Consider the following 17,750-nt stretch of genomic DNA (forward strand, 5'->3'; position numbering starts at 1 on the left):
TTTAAAACTATTCATTTTTAAATACAGTAAAATGAAAATTTCGTAAAATCATAAATAAATAACGCTATTTTTATTAAAATATATTTTTATAACGCCTACCTAATATATTATTTATTACTGTTTATATGTATATAAAATTAATTTATGAAAAATACATGTTTAAAGAAGAAAATTCATTATTAACAATAAATTAAAACAAATGTTCTTTTAACCAATAATAATTAATTCCATTAAAAAAATTTATCAATTAACACTTGATTAATGTCAAATTTAATTAAATTAAATATTCACAAAATTTTCTGAAACATATTAAATCTATTAAATTTAACATATGATTTAATTGTTGTTATAAGAATAATAATTTATTTACCACTTTACAGTTACATTTGTACTTATCATTACAGATACTATAATAAATATACACTGACAAAGGCACACATCAGTTGCCGAAACGTATGAAATAAAGGAAAAGTTTTTGTTCTTCTTTTTTTATAGAACCCTCATGCCAAAGAATTTATAAATACATTAAATTCTTAGTATTATTGAGAAATTAAAATTAATTGAAAAAGGCGTGAAACGTAAAAAATATATTGCTGGAGATTTTGCTATTCCTGCTTGCAATTTGACGACAATTTTGAAAAATCAAAACAAAATTTTAAAAGCACACGAAGAAGAAACTGTTTAGAGCTTTAATTTTTTCGGAAATTAGTCAAAAGTTACAAATTGAACCATTAATTGTAAATACATTGTTAATATGACGGAAATATATTAAATATATACAAGAATTTCTATATACATTTAAAGAAAAAGTTACTTTTTTCATACTATACCACACAGAAAAAAAACTGAACTCAAAATTAGCCGTGTAGGCGGCTCATTTTGATGTGCAACAAAAATGAACCAGGTTGGTGGCGCCACTATCTATGTCGTTTAGCATTGGCTCATTTTGATTTGCAACAAAAATGAGACTAGGTTTTTTCTGTGCATAAAATCATTCAACATTCGATAACTCAAAGTTTTTTTTGATCTCCTTTCGAATTTGTCTTATCGAGAATTGACTATGCTATGCTTCTGATTGGTTGACAGATTAATGTATTAAATTAGACACCAAAAATAAAAACGTGTTTGCATATTCACGGTGCGCCAGAAGATGGATTAAATAAAAATGAATTGGTACTTAAAAATTCTTTTTGATTATGATTCTTAGATGAATAAAACACATTTCTCAATAGTTTTTAAAATCAGTTTACGTGCCCGATTTAAATAAAATTGAGTTTTTATATAAAAACAGTGTTTTATGGGAATCAGAATTTATTTAATCTAATAAATACTGTAATAAATGTAATGTAATGTTCAATTTTACATATAAATAATTATATTGCTGTAGTGTTTAAGTCCGATTTTAAAAAATTGAATTATAATGTTAAAAGAACGATTTTAAGAGTGACAAAATTTATTTAAGAGAGTCGAATGGTCTCTGAAATTTTTTGGCAAGAAGAGATCTTTAATTATCACTCTATAAAAACGGCACTAAACGTGAAAATGATAAACATTGATTTTAAAATACTTTCTTCTCGAAAGACAGACACTTTTTACAAAAGAAGCTAGAGCTTATATAAATTTCCTAAATCCGAAAGATTATGCGAATCCATACAAAAACACGATTGCAAAACGAAAAGTAATATAATGACAGGTTCATTAACTCCTGCCGCCGTCAGATGGCAGCAGCATGCAGAGCGCACAAAGTCGCAGCTGTTATTAGATTACTTTTCGAGAAAAAAGTATTTTAAAATCAATACTATTTCACGTTCAGAGCGATAATTAAAGCTCTCTTCGTGCCAAAGAATTTCAGATACCATTCGACACTCTTAATGCATAAATATAAAAACGAAACAAGAAAATAACTTCATTGTTAATAAATTTATATGAACCCAAATCTAAAACATCTATTATCTATACGCATATAAGTATACATTAAATAAATTCTGGTTCCTCATAAAATACTATTTTTAAATATTTAAAACTTAATTTGTTTTAAATTGGGCACGTAAGCTGATTTTAAAACCTATTGAGAAGAGTTTTTTATTCATCTTAGAACCATAATCAAAAGAAATTTTTAAGTGCCAATTCATTTTTATTTAAACCTCCTTCTGGCGCACCGTGTATTACTATCAGTCATTGAGCGGCACCAGAGAGCACCACGGACTGACTTTTTATATGAACAAACGGAGCTGATATTTGACAATTAATCTAACCCCATTTGTACAATAGTGCAAAATAATCATTTTCTGTAAGTAGGCCGTTTGTTAAAGCTAATGAGGGTACTCAAGGGTTTTTACTTGCAATTTGTTTCGACCAAACAGCCTTGGGATGAGGGGAATGTTTTCTATTATTGTATATGTAAGTAATGTTGTAATGTTTAAAAATCAAAAATGTGGACATGAATTGTTTTAAATAATATCAATTGTATAATAAAATACCATTCCAATGAGCCCAGAAACGTTTAAAAATATTAATTTTTCCAGAGAAATAAAAAAATAGTAAAAACATTGAAAATTGGGTTTTTCGTAGATATCTAATTAAAAAAATTAACATATTCTCTTTGTCAAGATGTCATTTCTTTCAGCATTATATTAGCTTTTAAAAATAAAAAGGAAAAATTTTAGTTTAAATATTTTTGAAGGTTTAAACGGGTTGATGCAGGGTGTTTGAAAGTTCATCAAATAGAATATTTAATTAGATTGTTCCCTTTTAAACCAACAGTAGTTTTTGTAGCTGTTGATAAACAACAGATTGGTAGTCTTGAATGTGGAGTATAAGCAATAGCATTTGCAACATCTGTATTGTTTAACGTAATGCCAAACAGTGTAATTTATGAAATCAATTTTTCCGATTTGAAATCGGTTAAATTATTTCGCGGCAGTTAGAAAGTCTAATATTGGGAATTCGATTGTAGAGAATGATTGGAATTGAGCGTCCCAATTCTATAACTCGTTCGACGCTCGGACGCATGCTCTTGTAACGTCCTGCGTTATTTTATTAGATTTTATGTTCTTTTTCCTTTTAATTTTTTGTAAATTTTGTATCAATTCTTCATGGGAAAACATCTGTTTTATCTAAACTACGTCTCATGTCTTTAGTGTAAATTGTTGTCTTCCTTTTGGAACTGATAACGAGACAAAGTACTTTCAGTAGTCTACACTCGTGGGATGCACTTTGAAATTTGGAAAATTCAATATAGATAAGAATACAGCCATTAAATCTTTTAGAAACTCTAAAGTGCATCCTTCCAGCTGTTGACTGCTGGGGTTTTTTTCCTATCTTATCACTTTCCCACGAAAGTCCAAGAGTTTCTACCTTCAAAAATTACATCTGTTAGTCATAAAACTATAAAAAAAATATTAGGTTACAAAGTCTGTTTTATTTCTATTTTTTTAAAAAAATAGTATCTCACACGTCGAATTAGTGAATCCTAAATAATTTTAAAAAATTCTTCAAAATATTTCTTTAATTTTTAGTTAAGTTTTAATATTAATGTTTGGAATTTCAAATTAATTTATTATTTATAATTATGTATTAAAATTCCTAAAAAAATAAAATTAGTTAAATCTTAATTAACAATTTAAATTAATATTGAAATTTTAAACATTATTATGAAAATAATTAATCATTTAGACTATAAGTAACAGAAATTTTATATGTAATAAAAAGTTTTTTAACTATTGTCATTTAATTATATATAATTAATTTTACTTAACTTTCTTTTATATATATATGTTTAAAAAAGTATGTGTGTGTAATTGAATGAGTAAATTTTCAATATTATGTAATTAAATAATCATAAAATCATGTATTTCATAAATAATTTTAAGAATTTTTGTAATTTTGAAAATTCGTTTAAAAAGTGAATCTTGGCTCCATCTTTTAAAAATAGTGTAAACTATAGTTCCCCACTTTTTCGAAACACCCTAATCTTAAAGATACGCCCACGCAGTTATCCCTTGCAAAGCTGGGCCTGAAAGATCCAATGACATCTTTCTTTTAGATAAGTTGTTCTATTTTGCTACATAAAAAAATCCAATCACTGATCTTTTTAACTTCCCACTCTATAAAATATTCATCCCCAAATTTCCACCCAACTAAAAAATTTAAGTAGGGATAATAATATAACGAAGCCAATATCCAAAATTCCAATTTAAACGAGTTTTCAACGAGATTCAACAATTATAAATAAAAAAGAAAAAAGTAAGTACTTTTATTGTATACTAAATTACTTTTCTCTTCTCATCTATTTTTTTGTCATACTTCTAATTCCGAAGGACGTGGTGCGATTAAGTTGCGCATTTTAGTTCCTTCAATCCTTAAAAAAAGATTTGATCGTTATTTTTTTTATTAAACACCTTCCGAAAAGATTTCGGTGTATTTAGTGCATTATTATCTTTTCAATCCTTTTAAATTCTTCTTCAAATAAAACAAACCAATTTGAATGATTCCTGAGTTGTGGACAATGAGTCTAGACTCAAAAATAAATTAAAATTAATTAACTATGTTGTGTTGTCGGACGTAACACTCTGATGGTAGTCAGGTAGCAGTGGGAGAGCCATTGCAGCTCACTGCTACCCGACTACCAATAGAGCGTGCGTCCGAGCGTCGAACGAGTTAGGGAATTGAAACGCTCAATTGTCTTTTCATAAATCGAGTTGAAGAACTTCAAAATGGTGGACTAAATCCTTCATATTTGAGTAAGACTCTTCCCAGTAATAATGACAACAGAGTTCTATCTATAGATAGAATGGATTTACATGTTGATTCATAATGCACAACAGAAAATAATGAGGGAAAAGGACAGGGATATGTCACTATCCCTTTCACTCTTATTATTGTCGATTTCACATTTTGTATCAACATGTAAATCCATCCTGAGGATGGAAAGAAAATACATAACAACAAAAGTTTGACAGAAAGAGGAAGAAATTATCTATGGAAACGGAAGATGAAAAGAAAGTACGTCAAAAGAAGAATTTGGCATGTAAAAACGATAAGAAAAATATTGCAATTATGTCCCTTAAAGATTTCGAGGAAAGTAAAGTCCTACAGAATTAATTTAGGTTCGATGAATGTATAATGGAAGTTTTGAAGCGCGTTAATAGAGTTAATAGTTGCTGTCACAAGGGAAAAGTAAAGTTAAAAGTTTTAGATCCTTATCAGTTTTATTTAAAATAATTTGTTATTTGACTCAACATTTAGATAAGAATTATAAAGAAAATATTCGTTCTTATAATAATTCATTAGCCTTCGACAGCATGGGAGTAAAATTAGACATTCTTAAAGGATATGGTCCTTATGTTTTTCGTGTACAGGGAAAAGTACATATGCCCTTCATCCTGATGGTGATGATAACCAAAAATATGGTCAGTTGTACATTCTTGATACCAATGAAGCAGTACTTGAACGATTAAAGAATAATTCTAATAAGATATGGTTATTATCATTAATGGAAGAAACAGATAAATTATTAAGGGAAATTAATCCTTATGCTAAAGCTTTTAAAATGATGAGAGAAGTAGAATTAGAAGAAGAAGAAAAACTATCAAAATCTAAAAAGGAGCTTATAAGGAATATTCAAATGTGGATTAAACGCGACAGATAATTGAATCAAAGCAAATTTAATGTTGAAAAGTAGCACTTGTATTTGTTAACGAAGATGGTAAACCTCTTATGAAACGCGATATATGTTTATACACCCAAAAGATTGAAAGAGTATTCCAATTTCTAATTTTAGTGAAAATGTTGATACCATGACATCCTTAAATCTTTCCTTATGGTGATCCTGGATGGACTGTTAACATTAAGCATACTGAAGGTACTTGTAATTTTACTTCTTTACAATTTTATACGTATCGTTTTTCATATAAAAGAAAAAAGTGTGGATTGGCACATGTGCATTTAATTATATTTTTACGCACACAAATTTGCGATGCAGAAACTTTGGATAAGATGATATGTGCTGATGGATGACATTAAATATTTATTCAAATATATGTATAAAGGTCATGATTGTGCAATAATAGCAATATGATGAAATTCAACATTATTTAAATACACGCATGTCCACCAGAAGCTATGCTATGTTGTCCGGAATCAAGTGCACCAAAAAAGATACCTTTTAGAAGACCTCACCTACAGCTACGAAATTGAACTAAATACACTAACATTTTTTTAAAATTTTCTCTACGTAATGTGCAACAATGTCCAACAAGAATTTTTTCAATTTCTTTAATACTTTTCTTACAGTAAGTTTTAAAACGTTTCTTTTTTGTCAATTCTAAACCAGAAAGTCCCCTTAAATGTAAATTCTTCGATATGAAAATTTTGAATAATATAAAATCCACTTTATACAATATTGCTAAATAGAAATTCAATAATTTGAGATTCGACGCAGTAAAATTTTTTATAACTTAAACGTGGGTATTAGCATTAAATAATAAATTATTTGTAGTAATGAATAATTTACTTTATTTGAAGTTGAAGCGATAAAATAAAATTGTATCAAATAATTTTTATTCATATTAAAAACCAAATATTTCACTGAAAAAAATTAATTAATTGTTCCAAGTTTAAAAAATCATTTATTAGATTCAATAATAATTAGTAGTAAATAATTATTTACTTAATGAATATAAGATATATATCACATGCTTAATAATTGAGTGTAAAGGCCAACTTTTTAATTTGCATTTGCTTTGGGAAAAGAGTAAAAAAATTTTGAAACTAATAGGTAGTTCCTTTAATTTATTCATAAAAAATTCCAGATAATTAAAGAAATTCCCTGACTTTTCCCCTGACCTTTTAAATTCCCTGACTTCCCTGACCGTTAGACACCCTGATATCGTGATATAAAAAGAAGTTATTAATTATATTTAAGAAGAGTATCCTTTTTAAAAAAAATATATTATCAATTTGTTTTTTAATTAACAGGTAAAAATAAATTTTTTTAATTGTTACTATAAATAAACACTGCTATTAATTATTGAATTCCAAAAAATATTATTATATAACGTGAATATATAATTAAGAATAGAAAATTTTTTTCTTATATTCAAAGTATTTTGTAATAGGTTTCAAAAATCAAAATTTCGAATTTTTTGTCACTTTTTTATACCTCTGACTGGCATTAAAACGCGCCGTCCGAGCGCTCGGCGATTTTTTCTTCCCGGGTTCTAAATTTTTTATTTATACAAATAAATTTGAGACACAAACTTACCAATTCTTCTATATCATTATCTCCAAGATCTAATCTTTCTAATTTTGTAAGTTGAGAAAGTGATTCTGGTAATGACTTGAGCAAATTTTCCCGTAATTCCAAAGACTGTAAGTTTTCGAGACTGAAACAGAAATAATAATAAAAAAAAACTATAATAATTGAGAAGAAACGGGAATACAAGCAATATCTTATTAAAATAAAATTTTCTAACGTTCTTATTAATACTATTAAAAAATAAAAGAAAATTATTGTTTTGACCAGGGCCGAATTTATATGTAAGCAAAATAAGCAGTTGCTTAGGGCTCCGGCTTGCCGGGGGCCCCCAAATTTTTTTAAAGGCTAAATTTTTTTTCAAATAAATGTTTTTTAATAAAAATTAATAAATGTTTATAAACAAATTATTATTCTAACGAAATTAAAATACATATGATGTATTCCACGCCAAAGTGAAAGTCTATTTGCAACTGCATCTACGAATTTTTTTGAGATTTTTTTTTTCTTTAGTACTAATTAAGACTAGCTTCCGTGAATTTTTTCAAATTTTTTTAACAAGCCGTTTTCGAATTATAGAATGCTGAAAATTAGAAAATTTTCATGACTTTTAATTTTTGAATGCTCATAACTTCCTTAAAAATGCATCAATTTTAAAGCTGTTTTTCAAAATGTGTTTCAAACGTACTTTTCAAAAAAAATCGAAATTTTTTTTAAACAATATTACTATCAAATTTTTTAGTTTTTATGATAAAAAGTCATTTTTCTCATTTGACGTACTGATCGATTTTTCTCAAATTTTTTTTTAAAAAACTACTTCTTTTTACGAAACTTTTAAGCCAGACCGATAATGGGCAAACAATTTTTACAATATTTTCGGAATTTTTTAAAAATTTTTGAGTTTTGAATTTTTTAAAAATGTTTTTGGTTTTTTTTTATACTACGTACTTTTATGTATATTGATGAGCGGACTCAAAAGTTTTTGAAAAATTCCGAAAATATTGTAAAAAAAACTGTTTGCCCATTATCGGGCTAGGCTTAAAAGTTTTGTAAAAATAAGTAGTTTTTAAAAAAAAAAATTTGAAAAAATCGATCAGAACGTCAAATGAGAAAAATGATTTTTTATCATTAAAACTAAAAAATTTGATAGTAATATCGCTTAAAAAAAATTCGATTTTTTTTGAAAAGTAAGTTTAAAAACACACATTTTTTTTTTTTTTGAAATTTTATATTTTCAAGTTATGCAAAAGTAAATATTTTATTCTTAAAGTATATCTATTTGTGTGATAAAATTCGCTGAATTTTTTTCAAATTAGTCAAATTGTTAAGAAACTGACATTATTATAAAAAGGGGATCAGTTTTTCAAAATTTATGAATTATCTCTGTTTCTTTTAGTTTTTACTATAAAAAAGTTCCTTTACGTTAAATAGAAATCTTACACTCAAGATTTAAGTTTTTGATGTCGGTACATCCCAGTTACTCCTTAAAGGATGAGTAAATTCAGTTACTCCTTCTAGGATTAATTTGATTTCATAATTAATTTTATTTTATTTATAAAAATTAAATTTTATTTTATAATTTAATTTTTATTTTATTTAATATTACTTTTTTTCCTTTGTCTGGCGTTTCTCACTGTACCATGTGAAACTGTTTATATCTTCTTTAATTACGATAAGAATTTTCAAAAATAGTGATTATTTATACAAAATAAATTTTTACTTAATTAAACAAATGAAAATTTAAACAACTTCTAGGGTAAAAATGGAAAAAATATCAGAAATCTGAATTTTGTCTACTTTAATTTAAAAAAATTTAATACTTTACAGATGAAACCAATTTAATTACACATTTCTATAGGGTCTTTAAAGAGTAAAAAATTGTATTTTCAAAACTATTTAATGAAATTTCATTAAAAACCTATGCCTTATATATTTATTTGGAAAAAAATTAATTCATATCTTACCTTCCGAAATCAGGTGGTAAATCGGACAATGACATATCATTCAGTCCAAGTACTGTTAAATTTCTGAGTTGTACAAATCCAGCAGGAAGCCTAAAGATAATAAATTTAAAAAGTAAATATACTGTATTTATAAATATACATGGAGAGAAAAATCACGGCCTTTTCCCGAGGTATTTCTCTCCGTGGATGCTTTTATTTATTATCTCAAAATATGTATTACATACCTAGGTATTGGATTACTACTAAAGTCAGCCACTTGTAATGAGCGCAAATTTTTTATGTTTTCAGGAATATCAGGTATGTCTGTAAAAAAAAAGAAAATATAAAATTAACCTTTGCTTAAAAAATCATAAAAACTGTTGTCATTCTTTCGTCTACTAATAAGACTAAAATAAACTAGAATTAAAAATAAATTCTATTCAATATTGAAAATTCAATATTTTTCTTAATTTTACGTGTAAAAATAATAATTTTGTGATTCACCTAATATGAAAAGTCCCTTTAAATAAAACTAAGAAATAGTTATTTTGAAAAACTTATCCGATAATGACTATTTTTGTGCGTAAATAAAAATATTTTCTACTTTAGAAATAATTATCAGTTTTTACAAAAAATCATATCAGACGATAGTACTTACCATTTCTAGAAACATCAAGTTCCACAAGGTTCTCAAAGTTTTGAATATCTGGTGGAAGTCGGTGAATTTCATTGTCACTTAATCCTAATTTGCGTAACCGTTGAAGTCGGAAGAAATTCTGTAAAGAGAATAATATTTTAACGAAAATTCCATGCTTAACATTCTATTATATCTTATGAATTATAATGAAAATAAATGACAAAATTAAACTATTTTTTCGCCACAAGAGTGAACACTGATGATTTTTATAGGATTTTTCACGTACGCGAAAAATTTTTTTTTCTGAGAATATTAAGTACTAAAAACTGTAATAATATAATAATAAAATGCTTGGTCTGTCCTTCTGTCCTAACTTGAAGTTGGCCTTTTCTGATTTCACATGTTTTTTTGAATAGTAATCTTATGACGTGTCAAATTTTGACAATTCTTTTTCTCATTTTTGCCAAAGTTGTATAATTGTGTTTCCAAATTTCGGAATAAGTTTTTTTAAAATTACAAATTCCAAAATTCAATTCACGAAGCTGAAATACACAACGTTTACGAACGAAATTTTTTTAAAAGTTGTATATTGATTCAAAAATTGTATACAAATACAAAAAATTTATGATGAGAAAAAAGATGCGCCAGGAAATTTCGTACAAGATAGTAATTTGACAAAAATTTATTTTTAACGTACCAGGGGCCAACGAATACCTATTAAATATTAATTATAAAAACACAGGCCTCGAATCAACTTAAAGACACAAAAAGTCGTTTTAGTCGATTTATATTCCCAAAAATGTGGATTTGTTTTTTATTTTAACAAAAATATTTTTCAGATTTTTAAATAAAAAAATTTTTTTTTTAATAATAATCCTTTTCGAAGGGTTAAAGTTGAAATTTTTAGAAATAACACAGCCCCACAAAAAAAAAAGTGTCATGTACTTTTGACCAGAATACCCTAACCCTATGTATTTTGACGCGCTGAACACGAATCCGAAGTCCGTTTTGCTCCATCACGTCAGCATTTTTTTCTAACCTCAAAAAACATGTCGGATTTTGAGAAGTAGGCGATTTTTTCAAAATTTGATGTATTAACTTCAAACTTGGTATCTGGGGGTTTTTTGTGTCGCTGATTACGAATCTGAAGTTAGATTTTCAAAATCCAAAATGGCGGATCCAATATGGCGGACGAATTTTGAAAAAATTTTAAGATTTACTTCAAACTTGGTATCTAGGGGTTTTTTGGGTCGGTGATTACGAATCTGATGTCAGATTTCCGAAATTCGATATGTCTGATTCAATATTAAGGAATTATTTTTTAAAAATTGCCAGATTTTTATGAAATTTGGTATCTACAGGTTTTCTAAGTTGCTGACAAGTAACACTAGGGAAGTGCCATACGCCGATTTTTCTGAAACTTGGCAGTTTTGTAGTTTTTTGAAAACACTTTGACACGTATGTTTTGTTTTTCCCCAAAAGCTGATTTATGGGGGAGAAATACCCCTTGAATTTTTTTTTGGTAGGGGGACATTATTTTACGAAATTTTTCAAAAATTAATGTGCAATAGTGTATCTGGGGGTTTTTTGGGTCACTGATTACGAATCTGATGTCAGATTTCAAAAATTCAAAATGGCATATCCAACATGGACTTCTATCGGCCACATTAGATACGCCATTATCAATTTTTGAAAACTGACATCAGATTCGTAATCAGCGACCCAAAAAACCCCTAGATACCAAGTTTGAAGTAAATCTTAAAATTTTTTCAAAATTCGTCCGCCATTTTTGATTTTGAAAATCTAACTTCAGATTCGTAATCAACGACACAAAAAACCCCCAGATACCAAGTTTGAAGTTAATACATCAATTTTTAAAAAAATCGCCTACTTCTCAAAATCCGACATGTTTTTTGAGGTTAGAAAAAAATCCTGACGTGATGGAGCAAAACGGACTTCGGATTCGTGTTTTGCGCGTCAAAATACATAGGGTTAGGGTATTCCGGTCAAAAGTACATGACACTTTTTTTTTTGTGGGGCTGTGTAATTAAATTTCAAAAGATATTGTTAATTTTCAAACAATTATTAAATTTTACAGAACTAAAAATAATTAATCAAACAATTTTTGGAAAACATTTTTTAAATTTAATTGAATTTTCAAAGATATAAAATTGAGATTTTTGAAATTAATTGAAACTTTAAGTGTTTTGTAATTAAAATTTTACATGATTTCACTAAAAATTTCTTAGAAAATGAGGACAAAATACAATAATTTGAAAAATGGTTACAAATAGTTGAATTTTCAAAGAATATTATTAAAATAGTTAAAAATAATTGAATTTCCTTAGAGTTATAATTGAAATTATTAAATTTCAAAAAAAAAATTTTCGATGGAAAATTTTAGAAATAATTAAATTTTAGATGCTTTTAAATTCAAATTATTGAAAATTCAATTAATTTTGAATTCAAATTTTTGATAATAATGAAATTTTATTTGATTTTAAATTGAAAATTTTAGGGAAATAATTGAATTTTAATTGATTTTGAATTGAAATTTTGGAAAATAATTGAATTTCAATTAATATTAAATTAAAATTTTGGAAAATAATTGAATTTCAATTAATATTAAATTGAAACTTTGGAAAGTAATTGAATTTTACTTGATTTTGGATTGAAAATTTTGAAAATAATTGAATTTTAGTTGATTTTAAATTGCAAATTTTGGATAATAATTGAATTTCAATTGAAAATTTTGAATATAATTTAATTTTAGTTGATTTTAAATTGCAAATTTTGAAAATAATTGAATTTCAATTAATATTAAATTAAAACTTTGGAAAGTGATTGAATTTTACTTGATTTTGGATTGAAAATTTTGAAAATAATTGAATTTCAATTGAAATTTTGGAAAATAATTGAATTTCAATTAATATTAAATAGAAACTTTGGAAAGTAATGGAATTTTACATGATTTTGGATTGAAAATTTTGAAAATAATTGAATTTCAATTGTAATTTTGGAAAATTATTGAATTTTAGTTGATTTGGAATTGAAATTTTGGAAAATAATTGATTTTGAATTGAAAATTTGGAAAATAATTGATTTCAAATAGAAAATTTTGAAAATAATTGAATTTTAGTTGATTTTTAATTGCAAATTTTGAAAATAATTGAATTTCAATTGTACTTTTGGAAAATAATTGAATTTTAGTTTATTTTGAATTGAAAATTTTTAAAATAATTGAATTTTAATTGAAATTTTGGAAAATAATCGAATTTTACTTGATTTTGGATTGAAAATTTTGAAAATAATTGAATTTTACTTGATTTTGGATTGAAAATTTTGAATTTTTCGAAAACCTCCTAGTAGAGATTTTCAAGCGAATCCGAACGAGTTAAAAAAAATCCGCCATATTGGATTGGACCTTTTTAATTTTGAAAAATTTTCACCAGATTCGTAATCAGCGACCCTAAAACCCCCGGAGTAACGTGTTTCAAGTCAATTTTATGCTTTTTGGTTAGGAAAAATGTCGTATTAATTAAGTTATTTGTCCAGTTTGTTCATTTTTTGAATTAGCACAGTGTTTTAGATATATTTTTTGATAGGAATAACTTATCTACACGAATAAAATAACTGCATGAACATATTGTTAAAAAAAATTCATCTCACTCGACATCAATGAAATCAATTCTGTCGTAAAATAATAAGAACGATAAAAAACTTCTAATGATGATCAAAAGGAGCTTATTGAAAAGAAAAAAAGTACTATTAAACAAGTTAAAGGTGTTGATATAATCATCTTGACGATGATGTGGACGATAAATTATTGAACAATAAAAATAATAAAACAACAATTTCAAATTTTATTGCAAAATCGGAAATATCCACGGCAGCAGTAAAAATGTCGATAAATAATTCAGGTCTGATAAGCTGGCACCACAAGTTTGATATTTTAGAATATCTCCTATGTGAGAATTTAGGGTTCAATTAGGGCTAATTACCGCTCAAAATGAAAAATTTACCGCTCTTTATTTTTTTTAAAAAAGGCGGTTGGTGCTGCCTTAACGTTAAGCTGGCACCAACCGCTTAAAACCAAAATTTCAGTCCTCTACACTGAAAAACTTTTGGGGCAGCTGCTCTCCCAATCGAAAAATTTCTATATTCAGTTAACTTCATACTCAATAATTATCATGAGTTTTTATATGAGTGAAGTTAACTGAATATAGAAATTTTTCGATTGGGAGAGCAGCTGCCCCAAAAGTTTTTCAGTGTAGATAAATTCGTGTGGCCGCTAGGGGGGGGGTACATGCCTTGCTTCACTAGTCTCATTAATAGGGATCCCCCTTCGGGTACGGAACCCTAATGAAGATTTTTTTTCGATTTAGAAATTTTTTTTTAATTTCTTTCTACTTCTATTTAAAAGCCCTAAATAAGCCCTAAATTATGTCAGGGTGGATTTTTAAATATCTCGTTTTTTATTTAGTTTTTTAAGCGGTTGGTGCCAGCTTAACGTTAAGGTAGCACCAACCCCTTTTTTTAAAAAAAAATAAAGTAGAGTGTTTTAGTTTTTGAAATTTTTTTTGAAAATTCTTTCTATGTCTATTTGAAAACCCTAAATGAGCCCTAAATTATGGCATGGTAGAATTTTAATTATCTCTTTATTTATTTGGTTTTTTAAGCGGTTGGTGCCAGCTTAACGTTAAGGTAGCACCAACCGCCTTTTTAAAAAAAAATAAAGAGCGGTAAATTTTTCATTTTGAGTGGTAATTAGCCCTAATTGAGCCCTAAATTCTCACATAGGAGATATTCTAAAATATCAAACTTGTGGTGTCAGCTTAACAGACCTGTTAAAAATCGAACTGCAGCTTTACATCAAAACGATTAAAATGATATTGTTCCAATCTTAAAAAGTGTGAATATGTATATTTGATTGGTTTGTTTAAAAACTTTAATCCAATGAAATGCAAGCATTAACACTTTGCGATATTGAAAAAACATCATTACAATCATGTTTGTGTTAAGTTGGAGTCTGATTTTTAACAGTGTATCAGTACTACGGCCTTTAAGGGTAGGTCCTAGTAAGGCAGCACCACCTATATCGAAACTAAAATTTTGGAAAATTATTTACAGTATTTACTTGAAAGCAAGACAATAAAATACTTTTTCCTTTAGGATAATTGATGACGATAAATTAAATATGAGCATATTTTTTTACGAAAACTTTGAAGATATTTTCTCGGAAATAAAAAAAAATGCAATTTTCATTTCAAGAATTAATAAACACTAAAAAAATACACCAGCAAAGATTCACCAATCACGAAAATAACAAAAACTTTTTTTTTAACATAACACATCAACACTATTTTACTGATTTTGACAGCCATTTGATAGATAATAAATGTCACAAGTTATTTCGTGATTTTGCCAACAGGAGGAGATTGGCGCTGTTGCTAACAAATGCAAATATATTATTTGCCAAATGGCTGTCAAAATCAGTAAAAATAGTGTCGATATGTTATGTTAAAAAAAAGTTTTTTTTGATATTTTCGTGATTGGTGAATCTTAGATGGTATATTTTTTAGTGTTTATTAATTCTCCAAATGAAAATTACATTTTTTTTTATTTCCGAGAAAATATCTTAAAATTTTTCGTAAAAAAATATGCTTATATTTAATTTATCGTCATTATTTTAACTCAAAAAAAGTTTTAGCTGGTATATTTCTTGACAATAATCAGTTATCATAAAGGAAAAAGTATTTTATTGTCTTGCTTTCAAGTAAATACTGTAAATAATTTTCCAAAATTTTAGTTTCGATATAGGTGGTGCTGCCTTACTAGGACCTACTCTTAACCCCTTAACTGCGATGACGAAGATTTGACGGCCAAAGTCTTCGTCATCGCAGTTAAGGGGTCAATAAATATAATTTATTTTTATTTTCAGGATGTGGATATTGAATGTTTTGTTGCTTTAATTCAAAAACAAATTCATTTCTTTTCAATAAAGGTGCTTTTATACTTTCGGTATTTTGGACAAGTGAATCGTTTTTCACGACCGTGAAAATTCACATCACTGTATGTGATTGGCTTTATTAAAAACTCCGTGAAAATGGAACTTTTAATAGAGCCAATCACATTCAGTGGCGTGAATTTTGACGGTCGTGAAAAACCATTCTGTCGATTCACTCGTTTAAAATACCGGAGGTATAAAAGCACCTTAAGTAATAATTAAAATTTCGATGTCAATTTTATTAATAATCAGAATGAGGCAGTTTTATGCGACACCTCGATCGCACTGCCAGTCCCGAGTTCGGCTTGGGATACGGGCGAGAATCCATTGGAATCCATTCCTGGTGGTGGAGGGAAAGGCTACTTCCCCTCACGGGACGGAATCGATGATCGCCCGTCTGACAGTCACATCAATTACATTCGATTGCGGATGAGAATAATTAAGGGGACTCTCCTACAAAATAACTAGAATTTTATATCTATGATGAAGTACATCCAGTTTTTGCTTAACAAAACATCTGTTTGACTTCAGAAAAAAATTCAGGACATGTAAAATATTTTTCTGCTTTTTTTTGTAAAAAATTTGATAAAATATAAATATAAGGGATCATAGTTAGTCCTTTTTTTAAAAAAAATTACCTTAAATCATTTTTATTATTCTCTTCTTTCAATTAATGGTAATTGGACACTTTTATATGTGGAGCATTCTATTTTAACATTATACCCCTAGTAAACAATTGACAATATAACACAATTTTAAAATAATTATTTATCTTATTTAATTAAATCAAATTATTTTTGTAATAGATAGAGAAATTTCTAAACTTTATTATTCTAAAAAAAATTTTTTTTTTTAAATATTTAATTAGTATAAAAAATTTAGTTTAAAGGTTAAACTTTTAAATTTCTCATGACACGTCTCCGATTTTGACAAAATCTATGTCAAAAGAAGGCTTAAATATTCTATTTACTTGAGAAATTTGAGAAATTAATTAAAATTCTCAAACGTTTCAGAGATAAAAAAGGGTTGAAATTTGTAAGATTTGAGTACCACTTATTTAACAGAGCGGAATTTGCAAAAGTAATTTGATTTAATTAAATAGGAGAAATAATTACGTGCATCAAGTTAGACAAACAACTTTCGTAAAATCGAAAATGCAATATTGGAGAATTATTCGCTAATTATTCGTGAAATTTTCAATTTTGCCGTATTTGATTTAAAAAAAACAGGGTGCACTGCTAACTTGACATCAAGTTTGCAGTGCAACCACTGTGAATAAAAGGATAAACAAAATCTGAAGACACAGGATTTTGCCGCAATTAAATCCCACAATTAGTTTCTCAAAATATTTAAAAATGAAACTAAACTTTACTATATTCTATCAGAATTATTAAACATTTATAACTTTTCTTCCTCAGAATCATATTAATATAATTAGTTGGTCGCAAACTACATATTAAACAATAGATCTAATCTCAAATAACAGACTAAAGACATACGTCAAAATCCCTGATAAAAAATTACTAATCAAACCTTATTTCTGACCAAGACTTTTAGATGGTACGCAAATTCAAATAGCATAACCTAAATAGCAAAACTTTTTCTGACTAAGAGTTCCAACATTTATACTAACTTTGCATGTCTCTCACTGAGATAACCGTCTGCTCTGCTAACTTTGTATTTATTAAATATTAACAACGTTAAATTATTCATTTAACGTACTCTTTCTTCTCGAACAATTAGGTTAGCTGATACAGAAAATTCCCATAGGATAGAAATAGTGTCAAAATTATTTCTGACCGAGATATTTGACTGCACAGAGAGAAATAGATGGTAAGAACTTATGATCTAAAGATGGTAAAAAGTATAGATGTTATCCGGTACCATCATTATGTTACTCGGTACTAT

General features: G+C 27.1%; 1 protein-coding gene across 5 annotated transcripts in view; it reads right to left on the bottom strand.

Annotated features, from left to right (window-relative positions):
• Positions 1-17,750, bottom strand: part of LOC127282312 (protein lap4) — a 132,788-nt gene that overhangs the window by 109,500 nt on the left and 5,538 nt on the right. For all 5 annotated transcript variants that reach the window (XM_051306481.1, XM_051306480.1, XM_051306482.1 and 2 more), the window contains exons 2-5: positions 9,857-9,974; positions 9,444-9,522; positions 9,220-9,309; positions 7,265-7,385 (exon numbers count right to left, since the gene is read on the bottom strand). In XM_051306481.1, the coding sequence (XP_051162438.1) occupies positions 7,265-7,385; positions 9,220-9,309; positions 9,444-9,522; positions 9,857-9,974 (408 nt within the window). The remainder of the gene's footprint in view (positions 1-7,264; positions 7,386-9,219; positions 9,310-9,443; positions 9,523-9,856; positions 9,975-17,750) is intronic.

The sequence above is a fragment of the Leptopilina boulardi genome, unplaced genomic scaffold, assembly GCF_019393585.1.
Source record: "Leptopilina boulardi isolate dan_hultmark-lab unplaced genomic scaffold, ZJU_Lbou_2.1 LbouV2_297, whole genome shotgun sequence".
Classification (NCBI taxonomy): Eukaryota; Metazoa; Arthropoda; class Insecta; order Hymenoptera; family Figitidae; genus Leptopilina; species Leptopilina boulardi.